This window comes from Primulina eburnea, chromosome 4, assembly GCF_022965805.1.
Source record: "Primulina eburnea isolate SZY01 chromosome 4, ASM2296580v1, whole genome shotgun sequence".
NCBI lineage: Eukaryota > Viridiplantae > Streptophyta > Magnoliopsida > Lamiales > Gesneriaceae > Primulina > Primulina eburnea.
Genome location: NC_133104.1, coordinates 11,949,752 through 11,972,303, shown reverse-complemented (window position 1 = coordinate 11,972,303; position 22,552 = coordinate 11,949,752). Strand labels below are relative to the sequence as shown.

The following is a 22,552-nucleotide window of genomic DNA, read 5'->3' as shown; positions in this document are numbered from 1 at the left end:
CCCGGCATGTTACCATCTTAAGCCCGGGAGGTTTAAGGCCCCGGCATGTTATTATCTTAAGCCCGGGAGGTTTAAGGCCCCGGCATGTTATTATCTTAAGCCCGGGAGGTTTAAGGCCCCGGCATGTTACCATCTTAAGCCCGGAAGGTTTAAGGCCCCGGCATGTTATTATCTTAAGCCCGGGAGGTTTAAGGCCCCGGCATGTTACCATCTTAAGCCCGGGAGGTTTAAGGCCCCGGCATGTTATTATCTTAAGCCCGGGAGGTTTAAGGCCCCGGCATGTTACCATCTTAGGCCCGGGAGGTTTAAGGCCCCGGCATGTTATTATCTTAAGCCCGGGAGGTTTAAGGCCCCGGCATGTTATCTTAAGCCCGGGAGGTTTAAGGCCCCGGCATGTTACCATCTTAAGCCCGGGAGGTTTAAGGCCCCGGCATGTTATTATCTTAAGCCCGGGAGGTTTAAGGCCCCGGCATGTTACCATTTTAAGCCTAGGAGGTTTAAAGCCCTAGCATGTTACTTTAATTTCAGGAGGTTTAGACCTCAGTATTTTATCTTAAAAGCCAGTGAAGTTTGAGGAAAATACAAACATGCGCGAAGCAAAATATTATTAATGAAACTGGTCCCATATTACAGCTGCCATCCTAGAGCCTACATGATCTTGCCACTCTGACATCCAACTGTGCAGCTCGGGAAGGGGAATAGAGGCAAAAGACTCGGTGGCAGCAAGCTTGTTCAGCTGATTCCACTCCTTCCGCAACATGGCCTGTAACAGAACTGGATCGGTGGCCAGCTCTGCCACGTGCGTCACGCAGAGTTCCCGCCTGTATCTCCGCGCCAGTGCCCTCTGGGGCTTGGTGAAAGCCAGGCCACCCTGGTATGATTGTATAAGATCCTGAATCTTATACCAAGTGGACATAACCCTCGTCAGAATAAGTTCCTCGACGGTCTTCTGCACAGATTCTAGATGGGCACGCGTTGAGGGGGGCAGGTGTCCATACGGGCTGTACGGGCTGTTGCAGACAGTTGACTCACTTGAGCTCGACATGGCAGAATGATCGTTATCCTCTCACCTTCATCTATTTATAAGCAGATGAGATTCGAAACGGAAGAAGCCGAAAAGTTTCTGGGCAGACGAAGCGACTTCGCATTTATGCAGGAGAGAGGTTAAGTGCAGCCATCGATTTGAGCACACGTATGGGGTCAAGAGACGCCTGATAAATTGTTCCATGTAGTCAAAGGGACGCGAACAAATATCAATGTCACAGTGTCATTATTACCTTGGGAAATGGAGCGTCCCTCGGCGGAACTTTAGTATCAAAAATCGAAATTTGTGTATGGGACACCATACCAAGGGGCGGGGAGTCTTAGGGTATCGGCACTTATCCAAGCCTGGGAAACACGAGTCCCCGGCATTTCATGGAGCCTGGGAAGCACGAGGCCCCCGCAGGTGATTCACAGCCCGGGGAGCGCAAGGCCCCGGCACTGGGGTTAATCGCCCGGGAGATATCAAGTCCAGAAGTTTTTAGTAAATTATTTCAGATGGTTTTACGCAGTTCATGATGTGTCAGTGGATTTACAGTGGTTATAAGCCGAGTGGTGATAGAGAAAAAAGAACTAAAATAAATTCTTATTCAACCATATACGTTGGTGCATACTACATCGTCATATTTCTCTTCTATAACAAGTACTCGCATCTTCAACCAAGCAGACAGAGGAGGAGTGGAGCCTTGCCAGAAACTGGGAGAACCGAGGATACGTTTCAGTAGCTTCAATTCTTTCCGGAGCATCAGCTGATAGACGCGGCCATCCGTGAAGATGTCCACCCACTCAGCTATGTGTAGTTGTCGACGCACTGTCTTTAGTTTGGATACCAGGGCAGGGGTGGTGGCTTCCCCAGAATCATAAAGAAGTTTCAGCTTTTGAAGCTCTTCCCAATAGCGGAGAACTTCGTTGAGCACTTCATTTTCTATTATGGATTTTTGAGCTTCCAGGTATGGTTCCCTAAGCGCTTCAATCATCCCTGGAGTTCTTGAGCTGCTTGCGCCGGCCATGTCTATTGAAGTAATCAGCGAAGGATAATGGAAGGGTGGGAGGATATCATATATATATAGGGAAGAGGAGTGAATCACAATCGTTGGTTCTCGAATATATCAACGGTGGGAATGAATATTGGAAGTTGCACCAAGCAGGCTAAAAGACAGGCGTAAATATCGAGGGAGCATAACAGTCCTCGAAACACGAAACCTTGCGGATAAGTTCGAATTTTAGGGTTTTGTAGCAGCACCAGCAATAGTGTCCATCTCTCTAAAATTTCTATAAGGCTTCGCTCAGGGTGTGTGGACCATTTCTTTTACTAATCGGGACAGCGAGATAGACTCTAGCCCGACTTTTTTAGGAGGGAGTGGTGATACCCCCAAAGGAGCCCGGGCCCGGGTAAAGCTCCGGACCCGGAAGGTTCTTGGACTCGGATAAGTGGAGAGCAGGGAGGAGATACCAAAGTATGGTTACATGCGGCGAGCCGGTGTGAAGGAAGGATCCCGGGTCTTCACTGGCCCGGCGAGTTGTGCACCACGTAGCAAGCGACTACCAGGGGAATAACCAGTCAGTACCCGGGGTTATAGCTTCCCGGTCCTAGAAGTTCCCGGGTAAATAATATCCGGGAAGAAAACCCAATCTCTCCCTGGTCACCACGTTCTCCGGAAAACTCGGAACCCGTACTCCCACGTTCTGTGACCAAGCCAACATTCAACACGTGGCCCACTACTTTACAACGTGGCCCACCACCCACAATCGTGACCATCACCCGAACTTTGCGGGCAAGTCACTTACCCGATTCACCTATAAGTACCCCTCGCAGGTATTCTCAAGGGGCATCGATCCTTTTCTCTAAAAAACACACAAGCACTCACGAAGATTCTTATTTTCTTCCCAAGTTTTCCTTTGCGTACATCACTGACTTGAGCGTCGGAGTGGATACGCCGGAACAACTTCCGGCGCTCCCCTAACGTTCTGTGGTTTCAGGGTTATTACTCAAATCATCCCGGGCGTTGTCTTTCAGGTGACAGGGAGCTCAACCACCCCGGGCCATCAGTAACTCGCATTAACATTCGCACATATATCTAAACACTCGACTTGGCAAATCGCCCACCCGGCTACTACCCGATTTGCCCGGTTGACATCACGTCCCATGAAGAAAATTTCGACCCATTACCCACCCCACCCCGGTTAAATATTCTTTGGACCCGTCCCACCCCGAATACGAAACAAGGCGGGTTAGACCCATGAGACCCGTGAGATCCGAATTTTTTCAAAATAAAAAGATTAATCTTCTTTGAGAGATACCTTGAGGCTTGAACCACTAGCATTAGCGTATAGTTATGGTGGTGTAGAGACAGTAGGGCTTTATTTATAATTGGTCTACCTATTTGGATAATAAACTAAAGTCCAACCCAAAACAGAATCAGACATGTCTATGGTTGACCTTGAGGTGGGATACTAAAAAAATAAAAATTAATAAAACTAAGTCTTAGAATATTTATATCCACATATATGGGGCGGATATTATAGGACCCATGACCCGGCCCATACCCATACGGATCTGAAAAACTGGACCCGAGATCCATCCCATTACCCATTTAGTATGCCCAAACCCGTCCAGATGGGGCGGGTCCATCTACATAAGGTCGTAAAACAATACATGCTCTAATATTGTTCGTTTTCATTCTTTTCGTACATCAATGCTTTCATCATTTTCACATGCACAACACGAACATTACTCCTTATTGAACACTCCATTCTGATCCTTGCCCGAAGCTTCTCCCCCCATTTTTGTTCAAGCTTATTCATCACCTTTCTAAGTAATTAGAAGAACATGGTGACATTGCATCTTTGCTCATTTGTCTATGAGACTCATACACATCAATATAATTTCTTGTAACCAATTCTGCATCAATACGTATAAAATAATATCATCATAACCAATTCAAATGCAAAAAAGAAACTTGTAAGCTTTATCTAAACACCAATAACCATCAAAATCAGTAACATAACAAACAATTTCTTTTTCTTTTTTTTTTTTTGTATAACAAAGATAAAGAAAACGTGGATGTTACTTAGATTCAACATTTACCTCTTACTATTTATTATTATAGTTTAGTTTTTCGCAAGATATTTGGTTTTCTCTTTTGAGGTCTCTTGAATGATTGACTGTACGTTTATGTTCATTGATGTATTATGAATAACTTGGTCAATGATCATCCCTCTTTCAATGAATTTCTGTAATATCTTGTCTGATGACTCATATTTGTTATGGGTAAGCTTGCTAGTAAGCTGATATGCATCCCAATTATTATGACATGCATCTGAATTTTTGGTGCTAGTCTTTAAATTTTTTGGGATAACATATGAAACTCCAACGAAACCAAGGAAAATCGAGAAGAAAAAAGCCTGCTTCAAATTGAAGAAAGGAGAAGCAAAATTGAAGAAACTTAACTTTAAAAATTATATATTGCTGAGGAGAGGAAAACTTTATCATTTTTGTAAGTTGCCTGAATTAATCATTATTTTGTTTCTCCGTCACCAATGATCACTGTTAATCCAGTTGTCCCATTTTTTTATTGTTGTAATAGATTTGACATCAAAATCAGAGTCGACAAGGGATTTTAAAAACAAATTTAACTCGGGATTAAAAAATACAAATAATTGCTTCTCTCTTCGGAGTTCACGGTGGAGAAGTGGGGGAGGATGGAGCTGGAGTGCGTGAAGAAGATGGTGGAAAAGCAAGGTGGGCCGTTTGAGTTCACGATGGATTCGATGCCCACGAAATTCATCGACCCTATTGTGATGCAAGGCCTCAAAGTCAATCGCATCGAGCGCGGTCTTCTCCTGTGTTCCTTCGTTGTTCCTCCTCGCCTCCTGGTGGGTCTCCTCCTCTGTTGCCCTTTGATTTCAGTTTTTTAAGTTTGTGATTGGAAATATTCACTTGTTTCTTTTTGTGGCTCAAGAACACTGGAAACTCGTTGCACGGCGGCGCCACGGCGGCCCTTGTTGATATAGTGGGATCGGCTGCTATATTCACCATGGGGGCTCCCACCAGTGGCGTTTCTGTGGAGATCAACGTTTCCTACTTGGATGGCGCTTTTGTCGGTGTAATTGGTTTATTCCCTTAACTTCTTTTACTTTTGCTCTGTTGCTTCAGAATTTGTTATTCTTCTAATCAGACCATTTCTTTTTATCATCTTTTGGTTTAGTGAATTCTTCCTGTAGACAATGGTGGAATTTCTGATTTCTGGGCTATATGCAGCTCATTGTTGAGCAAGAATGGACCTATAGTTGCTATAAAATGTTGAAAACATTGCAGCCTAGTTTCTGTTTAAATCCTTCCTCGTTTGAGTGGTTTGCCTTTATGATCCAGAAAATAACCCTCTGAGTTGTTTGTTGACTTGGGAAGATATAGTTACTATAATTCATTAATTTGTAGTCACTACTACCCATATGACATTACTCTTAGGGTCCATTTAAGAGTCGATATTTATAAATACATGTGAGCTCCATTGATTTTTCAGTTGACACCATACGCATTATTAAATATTCATCCTTAGATATACTCTTGGGATAATATCCTAAGGGCAGGTAGTGTGCCAAGGTAGGTAGAAATTTCTCGTAGAGATGACTTATCTTTTGTAGGAAAAAGTGCCTGAGTTAGAGTTCCAACTCCATCTATCGAAAATGGTTATAATGCTTGAAGATATTGTTACAAATAAAGAATAACTTATAAATCCACGATGTTATATCACTCAATAGACAAACTTTTTGGGATGAAACACTTCTTTGTACCTAAAACTTTGAGAAGTTTTGATGTTTCATCTTTAGAGATGTGTGGTCATCAGGTCATGTATGCCCGTCCTTGTTTTAACAGCCTTGTTACTGAAATCAATCTCTTAGATATTAGCAGCTTGGCCTGTTTTGCTGTAGTTATTTGTATAATGTGAAGTAGCTAGCTAAATTGACTTATCATCAAGTGTCACATTTTATGAGATTGCATGTATGGAGGTGAGTTTCTGTATTTGGATTAATAGTGACTAGGATGGAATGTTTGCATTGTTGTACCTACAAAATCAAGAAATTTGAGTGATTTTCTTTTGTGCAGGAGGAGATTGAGATAGAATCAAAGGTGCTGCATGTCCGGAAGGCTATAGCTGTCGTGAGCGTTGAGCTTAGGAACAAAAAAACAGGAAAAATAATTGCTCAGGGTCGCCATACCAAGTATCTAATAGTTCCCAGCAAGATGTGATTATGAGTACAACTCCTCTATTATTTGTGGCAGCAATGGGAAAATGTCTCTTTACGTTTAGATGCTGGAATGCTTGAAACCGTTATGTATATTTTCTGTATAAGAAATTATTGTACCGGGTACACTTACATGTATGAACCACTAGATATATTTCAGACAAAAAGGCAACAATATGTGATCAATTCTCTTGGGTGGTCTCAACTGTTGCATTGAAAAATTAATTTTTGGAAAATTAATTTTAATAAGAACAAGTCCAACAAAAAACCATACAAGAAACCCAATCCGAGGCCCTCAAAGTCTGACAACTGTTGTATCTCGGTTTTCTACGTGTCCAAACGCAGCGGAAGTTTACAATTTTTATTTTATTTTGAAAAACAAAATAATTCTTTTGGACATTCATATGGTTTTCGTGAATTAATCATACATATAATGTTTAAAATATACCTTTAGTGAATATTCAATTTGCACCAACTACTCCGATATTAGCGGATGTAGCTCTTGTTGTAACTCCCTTCGAACTTTCTTCGATCTCCGAATCAGGTCCACGACTCGAATAATTGTCCTCTGCTATCTCTCACTAGACAGTGTAGAAGATTTTGTATTTGAGATCAAAAAATCAAAATGGTTCAAAAACCCTTTTTGGAGCAAAACTTTTCTTCTCAAGTTTTGAAGAGCCGATGGATTTTAGAAGAGAATGAGAATGATATCTCTTGGAGACTTTGCCCTTATCATCATTTTAAAATCTTAGGTCAATGCCTTATTTAAAAAGAATCAAAATCCTTGTTCCTTTTTTAAGTTTCGGTGATCTCCAACATATATTATTAATTTGAATAATTGATTGTCATTTCCTTAATTAATCATATTAATCAAGTCAATGAATTTCAATAAAATCCTTGTGGATGTATGTTACGTAAATTGGGAATCAAATTCCCTCATTATTATTTCTAATCCTTTCTTAACTTAATTAATCTAATTAATTTAATTAATTAAAGAATCTAAATATGCATGCCAACCTCTTTCAATCTTGATTTTCTTTTAATACATATATATTTGGGAGATCACCAAAATCAAAATAAAACATGTTTACTTCTTGTGACTGTCTTTAGCAGTCATGCTCTCAAAATTTCTATAAGCTTTTATAAAATTTATTTATAAGCTTATCGATTGATCATGTCAAACTTATTTCTTATAAATTCAACTCATTGAATTTATTATCTAAACGGGAACAAGTAAGCCAGTGCTTGTGTGACCCTCAATGGTTCAGGGATATAGCTAGCCGTGGGTTCACAACTCTTTGTGATTCAGGTCATAATCCTTTATTCGGGCTTACCCTAGTCAGCCCCATTCTTTTCAACAATATCTTGATCAAGAATGTCAGAACTCATATCTGATTGCACCCATCGAATCATGGTAAGAGCGTCTAGTAGCATCGCCCCATGATCCTCTAGGTATCACTGATAGTACCTGCAAGAACCAGTCGATTATGATTAACGTACGGTACGGTCCCTTCATCTCATATATCCCGATCGAATCTGCAAGCCAATGTTCATCGAGGGTTGCATATTAATTCGATAATTATGTGATAACTATAAATAGTGGCACCGCATGTACTATTGGAGAACTCCTTCTCTAACGTACATTTCATACTCTGGCCAGAGATTCCATGCCCTATTATTTCATCAGATCACATAGGATATCCACACCCGTAGGTGAGCGGTGAATCCCCGACTACAATGCACTGGCTCCTACATGTGTCGCAACTGTACCCAATCTCGCCACCTGATGACTCTCCTGGAGCCGGTAAACGAGTCAAAGTCCAGTCCTAGCATATAGAGCCTCAGTGTTGTCCCGGGTCGTAAGGACTAATGGTGTACAATCATAACCACGGACTTATCCTCTCGATGAATGATAACCAATTGGAAAGTTCGAGGGAGGGTTGTTCGGTATAATCATCATATGACTACCTATCTGTATGTTTGGACATCTCCATGCCCTTACCAAGAAACGCGGTACACAACATCACAGATGCTAGTCTCGAGCTCAAGCAACCTTTATCCATGTTTTAGATGGCTGAATCGACTAGGAACAGATTTAGATAATACAGTGTTTAAAAATGAGTTTCAACATCGAATTACGATTCATTTGTATTAAAGTATAATCAAGGTCTTTATCTATGTTGTTCACATGGGTATACAGATAAAGAAATAACAAACCATGTAACATTAAATTATATTAAAATAAAGATTGTTTATTACTACTGAGTCAATAAATTCCTTAGCCAACAGTTGGCTTGCAGCGCATCTACTCTAACAATCTCCCACTTACCCTAGAGCCAACTACCCATAATCTCATTGCTTCGCGATGCTTTTCAAACAATGGTCCTGGCAAGGGCTTTGTAAGTGGATCAGCAATATTATCTGCAGAGGGGACTCTTTCGACTGATATGTCTCTTCTTCCCACAATCTCCTGTATGATGTGGAACTTCCTCAGTACATGTTTGGATCGCTGATGAGACCTTGGTTCCTTTGCTTGTGCAATGGCACCAGTGTTGTCCCTGTACAACGGGACTGGATCAACTCCATTATGAATAACGCCCAAAACTTGGACAAAATTCCTCATCCAAACTGCCTCTTTCGCTGCATCAGATGCAACAACGTATTCAGCTTCAGTGGTGGAATCCGCAATGATGTCTTGCTTGGAACCTTTCCAAAAGACAGCCACACCATATAGCATGAATACAAAGCCAGAGGTCGATTTCGAATCATCTACGTCACATTGGAACCTAGAATCAGTGTAGCCTTCCAATTTCAATTCTCCACCCCCATAGACCATGAACAAGTTCTTAGTTCTTCTCAAGTACTTAAGAATATCTTTCACGGCATTCCAATGCATTGGACCAGGGTTTGCCTGATATCTTCTTGTAACACTCAAAGCGTAAGCAACATCAGGACGTGTCGATATCATACCATACATGATACTACCAATAGCTGACACATATGGAATACGTGTCATCATCTCTATCTCTTCATCAGTTTTGGGACACATAACTATACATAGAGTAATACCATGACACATTGGTAAGTATCTTCTCTTGGACTCTTCCATAGAGAATCTTTTAGGATGGTATCGATATAAGTCGCTTGGGTGAGCCTAAGCATCCTCTTTGATCTATCTCTATAGATTTGTATTCCCAATACATAGGATGCTTCACCCATGTCTTTCATCGAGAATTTACTCGCCAACCATACTTTAGTTGATTGTAGTAATCCTACATCATTCCCAATAAGTAGGATATCATCAACATAAAGTACAAGGAATGTCACTGAATTCCCACTAACTTTCTTGTACACGCATGGTTCTTCAGGATTCTTAGCAAAACCAAACTCTTTGATAGTGATATCAAATCTGAGGTTCCAACTCCTTGACGACTGCTTGAGACCATATATTGATCTCTGAAGTTTGCATACCTTATGCTCACTTCCCACTGATGTGTATCCCTCAGGTTGAGACATATAAATTTCTTCTTTGATGTCTCTATTGAGGAATGCAGTCTTTACATCCCTTTGTCATATCTCATAGTCATACCATGCTGCTATGGCTAGTAGTATTCTAATGGACTTAAACATAACGGCTGATGAAAAGGTTTCCTCATAGTCAATTCATTGCCTTTGAGTATAACCTTTTGCAACCAGTCTTGCTTTGAAGGTCACTACCTTCCCATATGCCCCAATCTTTCTTTTGTAGATCCATTTGCATCCTATGGGAACGATTCCCTCATGTGGATCCACTAATGTCCAGACTTGGTTAGAATACATAGAGTCCATTTCTGATTGCATAGCTTCAAGCCATTTGGTTGAATCAGTATCAGATATTGCTTCTTTGAAATTCATTGGATCACATCCAACACAGTGCTCATCATGGTTTTGTTCATGAAGAGTGTATATCTTGCATGTGGTCTAATAACCCTATCAGACCTTATAGGAACTTGTACTTCAATTAATGGTTCTAGGGGATTAGGTTCAACTTCTAAATTTGAGGGAGTATCTTGAATTTCTTCAAGTTCAATCATCTTGCCTTTTCTATCTAATAGAAACTCTCTTTCCAAAAAGGTGATATTTCTTGAAACAAACACTTTTACTTCATTCAGATGATAGAAATAGTATCCAATAGAATTCTTTGGATATCCTACAAAGTAGCACAAAGTGGATCTACTATCCAATTTGTCTCCCACTGTCTGCTTCACGTAAGCAAGACATCCCCATATTCTCATGTAAGAATATTTGGGAGTTTCTCTCATCCATATCTCATATGGTGTTTAATCCACTGCTTTAGTATAGACATTATTCAACAACATTGCCGCAGTTTCAAGCGCAAAGCCCCAAAACGATGTAGGCAATTCAGTGAATCCCATTTTAGATCGAACCATGTCCAACAAGGTTCGCTTATGACGTTCGGAAACATCATTCAATTATGGTGTTGCTGGTGGAGTCTACTGTGAGAGAATCTCATTCTCTTTTAGATAACCAAAAAATTCAGCACTTAAGTATTCTCCACCTCGATCAGATCGAAGTGCCTTAATATTTCTTTCTTGCTGATTTTCTACTTCAGATCTGAATTCTTTGAACCTTTCAAATGCTTCAGATTTGTGTTTCATCATATAAACATACCAATACCTCGAATGGTCATTAGTAAAGGTAATGAAGTAGGATCGCCCATATTTTGTGCTAACACTTAGCGGGCCACAAACGTCTGTGTGGATCAAATCCAGTAGACCATGTGCACGTTCCATGATTCCATTGAATGGAGTCTTGGTCAATTTTCCTTTTAGACAGGACATACAAGTAGGTAGAGAATTTATGTCTGACAAGTCAAACATGCTTTCTCCCACTAGCTTGTGCATCTTTCTTTGGAAAATGTGACATAGTCTAGCGCGCCATATTTGTGTGGGATCTGGATCATCTAACTTTATTTTGGTTTTTGTTGAAATCATATTTACTTGGACATTCACTTATCATTTCCAGAACATTTGTGGCACATATAATTTATTATGTCTGGACTTCTTGCAGTGAAATAAATATGTTCTAACTTATCGGGATTTGTAGACCTTTTAAGTATATTTCAGAGTTTGCCTCTTATTGGGATTGTTTTTCTAGTGAGGGGCGGAACATTTCTTTCCCTTACTTATTTTATGGTGATCTCATAACTCATAAGCATATTGATTAGCTCTTCAAGGCTATCAAATATCTTATTAAACTTGAAGTTCACCATAACCCCGTCAAATGTGGAATATAAAGACAAAAAATTGATGTTATCAATTAACTCGTTAGGAATCACATATTCCAGGCCCACCACATTCTCAATAAGCACAGTCATATGTACACCATGAATATTCTCATGGGCTAGAGCCCCATCTTGCATGTGTGTAGTCATGAGCTCCTTGAAAGTAGTGTGCATAATCGTATGAGTTTCATGCACCATGCAACTCTTGCACGTGCATTCGAATGTTAGCAGCATTCAAAATTTCCTCAAACTGTCCCTACAGTTCATTTGACATAGAAGCGAGCACATCACACTTTAGCTTCCATAATATGGTCCTACCATCTTGAATGCTTTGTCAGTTCAGCAGGACTGACATTATTGTGTATATCATTTTCTCTGAATTCGGAACAATTTTCCCAACCAGTCTTGAAAAATTAGATTCAATTAGCTTGTTAATAATAAAAATTTATTACGTGACGAAATCGAAAATATACTGATACAGAAACAGAATAATGGTTGCTGATTATTTTAAAATAATTTTAAGATATAAAATATGGATTTTTATTTTATAAATTCCCTCCTACTATTTTGACATTTCCACCACCCTCTGATTAAAAAGGGAAATCGTATTTCCTTAGTAGGCACGTAGAGTCCAATTAGCCAATTATAATCCCGAATAATATCAGCCAATTATAATTTCTAAAAGGTAGAGTCCAATTGCATCCCTATGCAACCTCCGCGTGTTTTGCCTCACGTTTAATAAGGACCCAATAATATGACGTCGTTTACTTTCACGTGTCAAACCAACCCATCTGTAACGTCCCGAAAATCGAAAAGTCCGCGTGAACCACATGCATGCAAATTATTAAATTTCTTTGGTATTTTATTAAATTCTTTTAAAGCATAAAATATATGTTTATTTCATTAAATTGTTTTTTATTATTTTTATGCATTATTATTGCATGATAGGATTTAATTCATGAAATTTTAAAAGTTCATGCACTATGATTTTTAAGTTTCATTTCGTGCACGAACGAGGAGCGGAGATCGAGAAATTTTCAGGAAAATTATTTTAATTATATGATTTGTTTTTTTAATATTAATTTAAGATGTTTTTAAGTGTTTTTTTTTCAAAAATAGAATTCATTGGGTATTTTTACCCGCGTGATTTTTATTTTTAACGGTACGCGAATTTTATCGAATCGGGAGACTTTATGAGGGTTCGGCTAATATTTTCAAAAAATTTCCAACACGAAATATTTTTCGAGAGTTTGTTTGGATTTAATGGGCCTACTTTTAAAGTTATTGGACTTAAAACCCTTTTTATTTTAATTGAGGCTCATTTGTACATATTTTAATTAACCTAAATTATACTTAAACTAAACATAAACCTAAACCTAATAAATACATAATGGCCAACCACCCATTTATTGGAGCAGCCCCTCCACGTGAAGACTGAAGCTTTTTCTCCCTCCACTCACAAAGCTCCTCGTGTAATTGCTGTTGCTAAGAATTCAGTGTCTTCATTTCTCTTGATCAAGCAAAAGCTTTTCCATTTTGTTCAAGATTAATCACCAAGGCACGCCACATACTTTTATTTCTGCATCATATACGCGATAATACATGCTGATATGTGTGCCATTCATTTTGTTTTCAGTTCATGCATCGTTTTTACGGGTATGTTTCGGTTGAGCATGAAATATATATTTATTTTGCATCCACTCACGTTTTCATCTTACTGATGTGCAAGGGACTGTGGGATCGAGTGTTAAGAGGCTGAAAAAGTTTATAAAGTGTGGTCTGGGGGTTCGATCGGGTCGGTGTTGCTGTAGGTGGAAGAACCGAAGGGTATTCTAGATGGTGTGCCTTTCACGAGTGAGGGATCGAGGTAGGGGTGGTTCCGGTGGTGAAAGGACTAAACTGGGGCTCGGACCAGACCCTGGTGGGTCTGAGTCACGGCCCAGGGTGGCTCAACAACTGCTGAAACCATCAGACGTAGCTGCTGCACGCATGAAGGAGAGGAGCTCGGTAGGATGCCTTCGGGGTTCTAGCGATCGTGCTTGTGTTGTGGGCTTGCATGGGAGGTTAGCCGTGAGTCTAGCATATCCCGGGCTTTGGGTGGTCTAGGTGTGTTTGGGTAAGGATTGGTTCTATTGGACGAAGACTTGGAGTGAAATTAAGAGAGGCACGTGAATTAGAGCTTTGAATTGGGCATGTTCTGAAAATCCAGCAGCATACCAGCAGGGTTGTAGGGGTTCTAAGGGTTTCAAATTGGGTGGATTCAGGTCTGGTATGGTGTTGTTAAGTCATGTTTTGAGTTTGGTAAAATTCGGTTAAGTTTCGAGTTGGTTTGGGTTAAAACCGGGGCCTCGGTCTAAGCTTTAAAACAATTCGGTTAAGTTATGAAATGGGCTCGAGTTTACGTCTAGGGATGCTTTTAAATATGTTTTGGGACATTTTTAAGAGTTTGGTAAGTTTCGGATCAAAATAATGAGTTTTGGATTTATCCGAGATTTAGTCGTCGCACGAAACGTTAATTACAGGATAAATTGAAAAGCCTAGATTTAAGCTTGATAAAATTATGGAAAATTATATTTAAGCTCAAATAATTATTAGGAGTCTAAGTTTTTAATTTAGGAATTTTATGCTAAGGTTTGGTTTAATTCGGGATTAAAACGCATTAATATGTTATACTCAAAGATTAATTTAAAAATTATCGATTTAAGCCAAATAAAAATATGAGAAAATTCATGTAGTCTTAAATAATTATTTGGGACATGTTAGAGTCAATGGAATTAAGAAAATGTCAAAGAAGAAAATTTTACGTCTAGGGGCAAAACGGTAGTTTTGGGTTTTAAGGGCAAAATGGTCATTTCGCACTCAGGTGAGATTTTGGTCCTGGCAGCGCCCTGAGCATATTTTATCACGTTTTAAATGGTTATGCATCATGTTTATGAATTTTTATGAAATTATAATAAATACGGTGCATGCTTGGTTTAAAGGAAAAATTACCTATATGCATGATTTTATTAAGTGATGAATATGATGACACGTTTTGAAGGAAGTGATTTAGTTGTGACTAATATGATGACATGATGATATGATTGGAGATATCGTGAGAGAAAAGGCCCCAGAGGGAGCCCGTTTACAGGAGAAGGCCCCAGAGGGAGCCGACGATCGTATTTCCATTGACATCATGATATGATGATATGATAGGCTCGGGCTCAGTTGATGGGTGAGAGTGTCGCTGATGTCCCCCGCCGCCGGGTACCGCGGTTACACGTAGATGGATCCATCGACTGACATGATGATACGAAAGTCACAGCTAATGAACGGAATTCAAATTAAGATTTTAACACGTATATGCTGATACGATGATACATGCTATTACCATGTTTTGACAGGTCACAGTTACGCATACGATATGATAATAGGATGAGACATGTTTTGACACGTTACGATTTTACACGACACGTTTACGTATATGATGACATGAGCTGACATGCTTCGACATGATGAGCTGTTTTGACACGTATATGATGATATGAGATGACATAATTTTATACGACACGTTTATATTCATGTTTTAAAAGTTCAGGAAAGGTATGTTGGCAATAAGGTTTTTTTTTTTAAGTTCATGAAAGATATTTTGAGTATGATATTTTTCATACTATGAGCCGAAGTCATGGGAGTTCCTCTCAATTCACGTCATATGTCCGGTGGAAGTCACAGCTTTCCGGCGTCCAGGCCTCCCCAATAATATGTGTAGAACCCGTAAATCAGTCTACGTATAAGCCATGCATAATTCTAGATTTTTAAATTTAAATTGACTTCATTGCATGATTATTTTAATGCATTTCTTTGAAGTTAATTATTTTATTATTTCAGTGCAGTAGTTTGATTTTTAGTATTTCAGTTATTTCAGTGAGGCCGGACTGGAGTGGGAGTTTTGAGATAGAATTTAAGATTTGAGAAATATTTCCAGAAGTTAATTTAGCTAGCAAGTAAGTTCATTTAAGTTAGTAAGAAGGTTTGAGGATTTATTTTAATTACTTGAGGTGAATAAGAAATAAGTTCATTTAAGTTTCTTAATTAAAGGATTAATTCACTAAATTAATTAAAGGATTAGTGAGGCTGTTAAGGGTTATTAATTTAGTCAATAATCAACAACTTCCCTCCATTTAAATATCAAATTTTTGGCCACCCCTTAGATTATTAAACAATTCATTTGTCTTATCACCTTTAATCTTTTCTTTGTATTTAATTAGTAGGATAATTCTTGGATTTTTGGGAGCACCATTTAATTATCTAACAAGCATTATCCTACCCCTATTCTAGCTAGAGAAATCGGCCACCCCATCCAATCTCTCCAACAACTCATTTGATATCAAGCAACATTTCAAATTCAAATTTTGTGGAGACTTGGCCACTCCTTTTTATCCCTTTTATTGTGGATCTCCCCTCACTATCTTAAACAACCTTCTCCCCTCTCCCTACCACCGAAATTCAGCTGCCATTTCAGATTAAAAATTGTGAGGTTCATAGCTTTTAAGAAGAGTGAAAATCGAGTAGAAGAAGAAAGGAAAGAAGCGTTCCACTCCTCCGTGCCGCGTCGTCGTCGTTTCGTTCGTTTTATTTCAAAATGAAACCAGGCATGTCTAGACTTCTTTCAAACCTCAATCAAGTCATATTATCAATTATTTTTCAGTACATGATCGTGTTTTAGTGAGCAAAAACCGAAATATACCAGCAAATTTCAGAAACTTATACATGCAGAATTTTCGATATTTCAAGATGCATTTCACGGTTTGCCTTGTGTTGTGAGTTTCAGGTATTGGTTCGATTCCAGGCTCCCAAGGTGACATCTAGACATGTTCTAGCATGGATTAGGATCACTTTAGTCCAATATTTCAGTCCCCATGCTTGCTTGAATTCGCAAATGACAGCAACTTTATTATCGGTGCCATTTTGTGTCTCAAAGTTTCGGTTTTGCTGTCAAGGAGAAAGGATCTGATCTTGGCTGCCTCAAGGGCCTATAGCCATGGTTAGATCACTTCCCTAGCATGTCTAAGACGTGAATAAGTCGCCCTTTTGGTGGCTTGGTCCATGGCTAAGCAGTTTTACAGAAAACAACAAGAACAGCCCCTACTCCCCTTCGGCCCCTTCATTTTTCGGCAAGTGTAACATTCGGTTTGGTGGAATGGTGTGGATCTTGGTTGGCCTATGGCCCCTAGCCACGGTTCATACCATGCCCTTACATGTCTAGATCGTGCCATGGTCAATCAAATGGCCACTGGAACGACACGAGACAACAATCAAAACAAAACACCTCACGCATACAAAGGTGTTCTCGGTTGGATCCCTCGGTAAGAGTTTTCTGATGTTGCTGGAATAATTCGAATTGTGGCTGGCCTAGGGCCCTTAGCCATGGTTCGAATCATTCCTTGGGACGTTGTGGAGAGGCTTTGGTCGGTGGTTCAAACCCAATGGCCAAAAGTCTCGCAAACGACGCGTTGCAAGAAAGGTTGCAGCTGCTGGAAATTTACAGCAAGTTGCTGTGTCGGTTCGGAGGCTCGTTCGAGTTCCCGGTTGGCTTTTAGCCTATGGCCTTGGACTGGACAGTTCCCCTTTGAGTTGGGAAGGTCATGTTTTTGACCGTTCGTGATTCGGATCATTTTTGAGGTCGTACGAGAATTTACAGTGCGATGTGCCAAATTGACTCTCGAAAGAGCGTTTCTGGTTTTGGCCTCCATTTCACCTAGACTTCGACCCTCATCATTTTAGGAGTATTAGTTCATAATTTTAAGCGTATTTTAATCATGACTATACGTCGGTTCGGTGTCGGTTCGGGTTGGTTCGGAGTCATGATTAAATACGAAGTCATTAGGCGTGATAGTCGCATTTTTGAAATTAAAGCGCATAGTTGGCCAAGTCTAAGCTATTGCATATTTTTCATGACATAATTAGGTTGCAGCGAGCCTGGGAGCGATCCAATATAGTTGGTAAAATTACAGGATTTTTCATTATGCCATTTAATTATATTACGTGCATGAAATTAGAAAATGCTTATTTTTGAGATTTATGCGATATTGCTTGTGGTCAATTCACTGTTATGGGAGCACTATTTTACTCGGTCGCCAGTGACCGATCAGTTCAGTTTGGTACCACCCGGTCGCCAGTGACCGGCCAGCTCAGTTCAGTTTTATACTCCCCGGTAGCCAGTTACCGATCAGTTCAGTGCAGGGGCCACAGGCGTAGACCATAATCTCAACAGAAATTTTTACCAGTTACTCCAGTACACGGCTCCAAGGAGCCAACATTTTTACTATGATTTCAGTTCAGTTATGCACGTATTATAATTGCTCAGTACAAGTTATTTTCAGTATGCCTCATGACATGATATTTTATCCCATGCACATTTTACTTCAGTATTTACTCGTTACCTACGATATTTGCATGGTGAGTCTTTAGACTCACTAGACTTGATTGTTGTAGGTACTGATGAGGCCAGGGCCGAGGGCGGGAACCAGTGAGCCAGCTTGGGTCGGCAGTAGTGGCACCCGAGGACCTCAGTTTCAGCATTTGACATTTTATTTGACGTTCAAACATTTTTATCAGTTGTTGGATATTCTTTTAATTGTTATTTTTGTCAAACTTTATTTTCTTCCGCTGCTATATTTTTAAACATTGAACTTGATTTATCAGTTGATTTTATGAATGAAGCAATTTAAGTTCTTTAAAAAGAAAATTTTTAATTTTCCGCAAATTTTCAAGTAAGGAGTTTAGGGCTTTTACAATATTAGCCAGACACTGTCCGCGGGTAGCGATCAACATGCAATCACGGTTGATGGAAGGCAAGGAAAAATTAAACTCTTTTAATTTTTACTTCTTCGGTTTGATATAAATTTTGAATCTTATTCAAAATGAGGGATTTTAATTTTAAAATTGTCTCATCATTTTAATTTAAAAATCGCGAGCCACGAGTTTGTATGTTTGTCGGATTCATGCAAATATATTATATAATAATATACATACATGCATACTACTATATATCACATATATCATAATATGACATTCAACAATAAATAAGGATGATCGATCGCCAACACTATTAGATCCATGTGAGCCATACATGGATCTAGGTCCAAAACCTAGGTGAATGCAGGGATGCAAATGCAACTATTACAAGAGCTTCCAATATTTTACATGTCTTCATTTCGTTCATCGGGCCCACCATCTTCCAGTCTTGATCTCCCACTATTTCTAATAATTACATTTAAATAGTCATGGCAAATAAAGGTTACATCTCATGGGAGTGGGAACGGGTCATAAACCAGGCCCACTTTAATAATATCAAATATTAAAAAAAAAATAAACGAATAAAACAGTAAAATATCCTAACATACACCTAACACATTGGTCAAGGCTCTCGATCATCCTTCATGCATTTAATATCAAATATTAACATCTTAATTAAACAATTTTATTAATTAATAAATCATATATCTAATAATTTATCACTAACCACCACAATTATTAAAAGATTTAATAAATTAAATAAACTCATTTATTTAATTTCCAACTAAATCAATAATAATTGATTTCTTGTAAAAACTCATTTTTACCATAACTAATTAAAATCATATTTTACTTATTTATTTCACAAGAAAATTATTAATTTTATAAAAAACAATTTTCCAAAATAAAAATTGAACCAATTTTCAAAAATATCAATTTTGCCCAAAAATTTTAAAATTCAGAAAATTGCACCATAGGCCCAAACAATTAAAGACCAACATTTAGCACGCTTCTCGAGACGATCCCGGGCAGCCGCCCTCGCTGCCCAAACGTTTCGGGCAGCGGCAGCGCCCTGTGCGCGCACGCCGCGCGCGGTGCGCTCAGGCGTCCGGCCCCTGCGCTTACAAGGTGCGCGCAGGCGTCCGGCGCCTACGCGCAGGCGTCCGATGCCTGCACGCACGGACTGCCTGGAACTGTTCCGGGCAGATTTAAATTTTTTTTTGTCTCGAAAATCTGGAAAAAATAATTTTTATGGTGCTACAATTTTCTGAAAAATTTTCTTGTGTGGTTAGAAATAAATTATTCAATATCAAAACCATACGATTTAGAAAAACCTTTGCTCTGATACTACTGTTGTAACTCAGTTTTCTACGTGCCCAAACGCAGCGGAAGTTTACAATTTTTATTTTATTTTGAAAAACAAAATAATTCTTTTGGGCACTCGTATGGTTTTCATGAATTAAACATACATAGGATGTTTAAAATATACCTTTGGTGAATATTCACTTTACATCAACTACTCCGATATTAGCGAATATAGATAGCTCTTGTTGTAACTCAGTTCGAACTTTCTTCGATCTCCGAATCAGGTCCACGACTGGAATAATTGTTCCTCTTCTAACTCTCACTAGAAAGTGTAGAAGATTTTGTATTTGAGATCAAGAAATAAAAATGGTTCAAAAACCTTTTTTGGAGCAAAACTTTTCTTCTCAAGTTTTGAAGAGCCGATGGATTTTAGAAGAGAATTAGAATGATATCTCTTGGAGACTTTCCCCTTATCATAATTTTAAAATCTTCAGTCAATGCCTTATTTCAAAAAGAATCAAAATCCTTGTTCCTTTTTTAAGTTTCGGTGATCTCCAACATATATTATTAATTTGAATAATTGATTGTCATTTCCTTAATTAATCATATTAATCAAATCAATGAATTTCAATAAAATCCTTGTAGATGCATGTTACGTAAATTGGGAATCAAAATCCCTCATTATTATTTCTAGTCCTTTCTTAACTTAATTAATCTAATTAATTAAAGATTCTAAATATGAATGCCAACCTCTTTCAATCTTGATTTTCTTTTAATACATATATATTTGGGAGATCACTAAAATCTAAATAAAACATGTTTACTTCTTTTGACTTTTTTTAGCAGTCATGCGCTCAAAATTTCTATAAGCTTTTATAAAATTTATTTATAAGCATATCGATTGATCATATCAAACTTATTTCTTATAAATTCAACTCATTGATTTTATTATCTCGACGGGAACAAGTAAGCCAGTGCTTGTGTGACCCTCAATGGTTCAGAGATATAGCTAGCCGTGGGTTCACAACTCTTTGTGATTCAGGACATAATCTTTTATTCGGGCTTACCCTAGTCAGCCCCATTCTTTTCATCAATATCTTGATCAAGAATGTCAGAACTCATTTCTGATTGCACTCATCGAATCATGGTAAGAGCGTCTAGTAGCATCGCCTCATGATCCCCTAGGTATCACTGATAGTGCCTACAAGAACCAGTCGATTATGATTAACGTACAGTATGGTCCCTTCATCTCATACATCCCGATCGAATCTGCAACCATTGGTTCATCGAGGGTTGCATATTAATTCGGTAACTATGTGATAACTATAAATAGTGGCACCGCATGTACTGTTGGAGAATTCCTTCTCTAACGTACATTTCATACTCTGGCCAGAGATTCCATGAACTATTATTTCATCAGATCACATAGGATATCCACACCCGTAGGTGAGCGGTGAATCCCCGACTACAATGCACTGGCTCCTACATGTGTCGCAACTGTACCCAATCTCGCCACCTGATGACTCTCCTGGAGCCGGTAAACGAGTCAAAGTCCAGTCCTAGCATATAGAGCCTCAGTGTTGTCCGGGTCGTAAGGACTAATGGTGTACAATCATAACCACGGACTTATCCTCTCGATGAATGATAACCACTTGGAAAGTCCGAGGGAGGGTTGTTCGGTATAATCATCATATGACTACCTATCTGTATGTTTTGACATCTCCATGCCCTTACCAAGAAACGCGGTACACAACATCACAATGCTAGTCTCGAGCTCAAGCGACTTTTATCCATGTTTTAGGCGGCTGAATCGACTAGGAACAGGTTTAGATAATAGGTGTTTAAAAATGAGTTTCAACATCGAATTACGATTCATTTGTATTAAAGTATAATCAAGGTCTTTATCTATGTTGTTCACATGGGTATACAGATAAAGAAATAACAAACCATGAAACATTAAATTATATTAAAATAAAGATTGTTTATTACAACTGAGTCAATTAATTCCCTTGCCAACAGTTGGCTTGCAGGGCATCTACTCTAACATGCATAACATATAATGATCTGTTTATTATCATTTGCATGACCTTTCTGATTCTATACAGACTTCGGTTGAAAGTTTTGATTCGCAGAAAAAGTTCGACATGTAACATGAATCAGCATCAATATACAACCTATAAGAACTTTTCGGAGCCCCGTTTCACATAAACGTCCATAAATTTGTATCCAGCTACTGTATCTTTCAGTTTGCTCTTTAACAACTCCCTGGTGTCAGCTGCTGCATCCTTCACTCTGATCTTTAACAATTCCTAGTCCGAAGGCTTCTCCCAAGTTTACAGTATTTCTAACGGTTCTACTTTCAACACCACTTCCAACTCCTTTTCTCATTATTGCCATGAATTCCCTGTAATCTATTTGTCCACCTGCATGATTAAAGGCGAGTTAAGTACATAAGTAATTAGCTAAAGCACCAATATATTACGCAGAACTATTGAAATAAGATCAAGAATTGAGTAAAAGATTTTGATTTGACAGTTCGACATGAATATGCTTTGATATATACAGTTATTTTTGTATTTGTTTTCTGTCTTCAATCATCACTCACACCTCTAAAAAAGTTCCTTAAAAAGTTCAGATATGTTGGTGTATTTTATTTTGTTCTTTTGGTTTTGTTGTAGATTTTAATTTGTCCACCCTCTAGAAAATATAATAAAATTGATAAAAGAGGTTGAAAAATTTTACTTGAAATAAATCAACAATTTCAACCTTTTTTATATTGATAAAACTAAATTCCTGTACTTACGTACATAAAAAATAATGGGAAATGTTTTAATTTCTAAAATTCCTAGGCATATTTAATCTCAAAAAACTGTTTTACTATTTTTATACTACAACTGC

General features: G+C 38.7%; 1 protein-coding gene and 1 long non-coding RNA gene across 2 annotated transcripts; one reads left to right on the top strand and one right to left on the bottom strand.

Moving 5' to 3' along the window:
* The first annotated feature begins 4,649 nt into the window (after positions 1-4,649).
* On the top strand, positions 4,650-6,493 carry LOC140830893 (uncharacterized). The gene is made up of 3 exons (XM_073194453.1): positions 4,650-4,917; positions 5,004-5,147; positions 6,149-6,493. Exons 1-3 carry the CDS (start codon positions 4,744-4,746, stop codon positions 6,290-6,292), a joined length of 462 nt encoding a protein of 153 aa, XP_073050554.1. The 5' UTR covers positions 4,650-4,743; the 3' UTR covers positions 6,293-6,493.
* LOC140830894 (uncharacterized) lies at positions 6,212-22,070 on the bottom strand. The gene is made up of 2 exons (XR_012117701.1): positions 21,700-22,070; positions 6,212-6,493 (listed from the first exon to the last, which is right to left on the bottom strand). It is a non-coding gene; the product is annotated as an uncharacterized lncRNA (long non-coding RNA).
* Between the last annotated feature and the right edge of the window lie 482 nt (positions 22,071-22,552).

Bases quoted from the DNA above. Each gene is read 5' to 3' on its own strand.
- LOC140830893 (XM_073194453.1), top strand. From the start codon at position 4,744: ATGGAGCTGGAGTGCGTGAAGAAGATGGTGGAAAAGCAAGGTGGGCCG. The intron at 4,918-5,003 runs GTGGGTCTCCTC...TTGTGGCTCAAG, and splicing joins TTGTTCCTCCTCGCCTCCTG to AACACTGGAAACTCGTTGCA. The intron at 5,148-6,148 runs GTAATTGGTTTA...TCTTTTGTGCAG, and splicing joins TGGATGGCGCTTTTGTCGGT to GAGGAGATTGAGATAGAATC.